This window comes from Lolium perenne, chromosome 5 (genome assembly GCF_019359855.2).
Source record: "Lolium perenne isolate Kyuss_39 chromosome 5, Kyuss_2.0, whole genome shotgun sequence".
Classification (NCBI taxonomy): Eukaryota; Viridiplantae; Streptophyta; class Magnoliopsida; order Poales; family Poaceae; genus Lolium; species Lolium perenne.
This window is the reverse complement of record NC_067248.2, coordinates 125,300,730-125,305,260: the sequence shown is the minus strand read 5'-3', so window position 1 is coordinate 125,305,260 and position 4,531 is coordinate 125,300,730. Positions and strand designations below refer to the sequence as shown.

The 4,531-nt window shown below is 47.7% G+C and overlaps 1 protein-coding gene across 3 annotated transcripts; it reads right to left on the bottom strand.

Annotated features, from left to right (window-relative positions):
• Positions 1-620: 620 nt before the first annotated feature.
• LOC127299824 (uncharacterized) lies at positions 621-3,512 on the bottom strand. 3 transcript variants are annotated; one of them, XR_011744923.1, is made up of 3 exons: positions 2,820-3,512; positions 1,710-2,538; positions 621-1,590 (listed from the first exon to the last, which is right to left on the bottom strand). XR_011744923.1 is itself a non-coding variant. In XM_051329869.2 (3 exons), exons 1-3 carry the CDS (start codon positions 3,065-3,067, stop codon positions 1,567-1,569), a joined length of 663 nt encoding a protein of 220 aa, XP_051185829.1. In that variant the 5' UTR covers positions 3,068-3,512; the 3' UTR covers positions 621-1,566. The 3 variants fall into 3 exon arrangements, 2 of the variants coding, with proteins under 2 accessions (XP_051185829.1, XP_051185828.1); XM_051329869.2 differs by having other exon boundaries at positions 2,148-2,538; XM_051329868.2 differs by having other exon boundaries at positions 621-1,126; positions 2,169-2,538.
• Between the last annotated feature and the right edge of the window lie 1,019 nt (positions 3,513-4,531).

Here is a 4,531-nt window from a genome sequence, read left to right as displayed (position 1 = left end):
CTTGCGACAATAATTTTACTGATAGTGGTAGTTTAATATTTATAATACATATAGTACAAAATATTGGAAAACTAATTAATATATATATATATGACAGAATGCAAAAATTGTGCATATAGGCGATTAGAGAACGCGATATTTTTTTGTTTGAGGGGAGAGAATTGAAAGATTTTGGAAGAATTTTTTTATAGACTAACAAACCAAACGGTATAGGCAATACGGCAATACCCTACCTATTGTGTGTGAGAGAAGCAACATGGGGCCAGGTTGAGATAAAAATATGGATATGAGTGAAATCGTGAAAGTGAAAAATCAGAGGGAGTTAGAGAGAGGAGGGACACAACCATCGCAAAAGGAGTAGAAGGTAAATCGGAAAAACTGTTGCTGCTTGCTATTGAGAAGGCGAGAGAGATATGCCACTGCTTGTTATTTTTGAAACAAAGATGAGAGAGAGGAAGCCGCCACTTGGTTTCAATGGATGCATCGAGGAGATACTTCTGGTTGCGTGTCTTGTTTCTTTCCCTCACCAATCTAAGATGCATACCGGAAGATAACTTCTTTTTGTTACATCAATGTTAAGATATCGTAACCGTAGCAACGCACGGGTATTGTGCTAGTACCTTTAAAATCTAGGAAGAGAACGTGGCAGACCATGGTCAAGAATATTTTATCCTTCCTGAGCGTACGAAAGCTCCACCAAGTTAGTTCAGGGACCAATATAATCTCAACGTTTTGAATCTCAAAACTTTACCACAATCTTTGTCCTTCCTGATGAGGAATAGTAACATATGTCATTTTTCTCTCATTTCTCAAACAATAGCATCCTAAACTTTCAGTTGTCACGCACAAACTTCGATGCATGAAGTTTTTTTCTGTGAAGTTGATGGATTTATGTGATACAGTACTCTACTTTGCATCTACCAGAGCTCCTACATGGTACTCTATTTCAGAGCATCAGAAGGCATACTACATGCGAGTGGTAATACCAGGTTATGATACTACGCTGGAAAATTTGATCACATGAAGACTTGGCGCACACTTCAGCAGGACAAGTGGAACATATTTCTCCCGTTCTTTCCTGATGTTGGTTGTGCCTGACCGGGTCTGCAGGTAAAATCTTCCAGGCCTGCAGAATTAAAGAATTACAAACAATAATGAATGTTGGACTATGAATCATTAGAAAAGACATCAGTGTTTGTTTCTAATCCACTCCCTGCCTTCCATGTATGGTCTTTTCATAAGAAACTATATTTTCTGATCTTGAGGAATAAAGGTAAATGGTTCATGATCAACACGTCCTGATATAATACGCGTTTTTTTGAATAAACTAAGAACAGTGTGAAAAGCAAAACTTTTATTTAAATGGGCCTTCATCTACTATGTAATTGTTTGTCAGCTTGTCAACTATACTGTCAACGTACTGTAAAGAAGACATCCCCTCTTGTCTTTCATGGATGGGGACACAAATTTTCATAGGAAAAATCTATTACGGTGATTAAATAGGCATATCATGTAATCCTTCTGAATAAACAGTGAGGCCTAGCTTGGCAATTATGTCGTGTGGGATCACTTTGCGGGATAATGTAGAACCTGCAAGTTCCATTGAAACAAATAGTGATTAGCTTGGTGAATGAATTAAAAAAACCAGCCGGAAAAGACAGCCCTACTATAAACACACTTATAGAAAAATGTAGTGGCAAGGTATTTACCAAAGTTCATTTGTTGTAGTTCCATTAGGTTATACTTCACTTTTGGACTTCTGGTTAACCAAAGCAACCATACATAGCCCGAGAAGAAGCCCGAGAAATTATATTATGACATACTAATCTGGGTAAAATCAAGCTCTAGTGCTACTGTACACAATTTTTAAAATATCCAATATACACTGAGTTTCTGTCATCATTTCAAATGGTGAGACAGGAAAGAAGCCTAAATGAATGTTGAGGAAACATTAAAACTGTAGTGGGTAGAGTAAAGGTTGAACAACATATGAAAATCAGAGTTCAATAATTTGTTGGGCATGTCAGGTCTGAACTGAAGGAGGAGTTCCATGTACCTCCTCAGAGTACTTAAGGCTAAGGAATGAAGCTTGGACATTAACCAAACTGTTGCAAGTGACAAAGAAAACTCCTTAACAATAGCACAACCTTTGTTGCCTCCAGCACAACCTTTGTTGCCGGCAGCCTCCCACCACCAAAACCACTCTTCTCCATCTTCCTCGGGAAAGCTCCATTGCAGGCCCTACTAGGACGGTTCGTCGTCGGGCCGGCGATCCATTTCTGGGCATCGTCCCACTTCGAGGGCGGGTGCTTCGAGAACGGTGGAACCGCCGCTGCGGGCGCCGACCGAGCGGAGGCCCCTCGCACCTTGTGGAACTCAAAGTTGGATGCCACGCTCTCGGAGTCACACGAGTCCTCCTCGGGCACCCTGAACCTCGAGCCCATAGAGTGGGCGTCTCTCAATCGGTGTCCGCTGATGATCCTGACATGGTGCTCACCATGTCCACGTCCTTGTATTCTTTGGATATGGTGTCTCCTCCTGCATCAAAACAATGCCCCAGTTTTCACACTCCGAAATGAAGAAAGAAGCTCAAGTTTCAGGCAAGTTGTTGCTCATTTACAAAGCAGAGCACCAACCTCAGGCTCAACAGCCAGAGATGAAGAATGTGTAGTAATAAATGCGTAAACAAATCAAAAAAAATCATCATTGCAGGTACAACGATATGGGACCCAAAATTCAGAGACAAAATGGCCCAAATCGAGCAATGCAGGCGGGCATCGGCAGCAATGGGGGAGTGACGGGAAATGGGAGATGCTCACTGCGCGCGTCGGAGTCGGATCTGACAGAGGCCATGGGCACCGCGCCGTACTCCTCCTCCTGCTCCCCGCCGTCGTCGTTCCCGGTGCCGGCGTCCTTGTGCCGCCTCTCCACGCCCAGCAGCATCGCACGTAGCCGCTTCGGCGAGAACCCTCCACCCTAGGATTACATGTGCCTTGACTTGAAGAAGCGCGGCGCCGGTGACGGTGCGGGCCTCGGCCTCGATGTGGTCTAGTCGACGATGCTCCATGCGGACCGATTGTTGTCGACGGGGAAGCCCTGGATGTCGTGGTCCCTGGCGATGCTGCGGTCCTCGAGGGCGGCCACGGCGGGTGCAGCATGGGCCCTCCGTGCAGGACAGGGAGGAGGTCGTCGTGCGAGGGCTCGTCGCGGTTGGCGCCAAGTCGCTCGGCAAAGGAGAGAAGCAGGAGGCGCGGTGGCGCGGTAATTGCGGCGGCGACCCTGCGGAACCCCATGGCTAGGGTTAGCCGCGGCGTCGCGCTCAGGGGCCGAACGGCGGGGCGCGGGTAGGGATCCGGTGGAGGGACCCAAGACGCAGCTCACTCGGTGCATGGAGGCGGCGGATGCAGCCGGCGTTGGCCGAGCGGCGGCGGCGCATCGGGGAACTGAGGACGTGAGAGAGAGGTGGTTATGGGAGAGGAAAATGAGACATAGCCGGGGAGGTCAGTTCGAGTTTTGCAATTAGGCCCTTCGATTATGAGAGAAAAATGACAGCACTTTTGCTAAATGCCAGCAATCAGCAACAATTACAGGCACTTTCCAAAAACTACAGCAAAAATAATGCCAGCACTTTGCAAAATACCGGTAATAACGAAACATTGATGGCAGCTTCTAAAACATGCCTGTGGTTAGATAGTAATTCGAGGCACTAAATAAAAAGTGTCACTAATTACTAGCATCGGTGGCATATCACCACTACTAATAAAAGACCCAGAGGGTCTGATCCAACCCATCTTAGCCATCCAACCAGTAAATCCAACGCTCCACAGTGTTTCCGTGTTTGACGGAGCGGACAACCCCACGATCGATTCGTACCTAATTTTTTCCCCTCGCTCGAGAAATCAATCCAGACAAAACCACCCACGATCAGAAAACAACTCATCAAGAAACAACGATCGAACCAACCGTCCAGAAGCGAACGCCCCGGTCGTCGCCGTGGCGCTCCCGCTCGCCCACAGCCGCTCGCTGCCGTCCCACGAGAGCTCCGCCATAGCCTCCAGGGGGAGGCCACCCGGCACGTCCCTTGAACGCGGGGACAGGCTCCCGCCGGCACCCGCGCCCGCTCTACAGCACTCCCGGTGCCGCCCGCTGCCGTTTCACGAGAGCTCCGCCATAGCCTCCACGGGAGGCCTCACTGGACGTCCCTGAACGCAGGGACAGGCTCCCGCCGGCACCCGCGCCCGCTCTGCAGCACTCCCTGCGCCGCCACTGCCATCCCACAAGAACGCTGCTGACCCACAAGTATAGGGGATCGCAACAGTCTTCGAGGGAAGTAAAATCCAATTTATTGATTCGACACAAGGGGAGCCAAAGAATATTTGTAAGCCTTAACAGCGGAGTTGTCAATTCAGCTGCACCTGGAAACAGACTTGCTCGCAATAGTTTATCAGTAGCAACAGTTTTATAGCAGTACCAGTAGTGAAATATAAGCAGCAGTGTAATAAAGACAGCAGTAGTGATTATAGTAAACAGC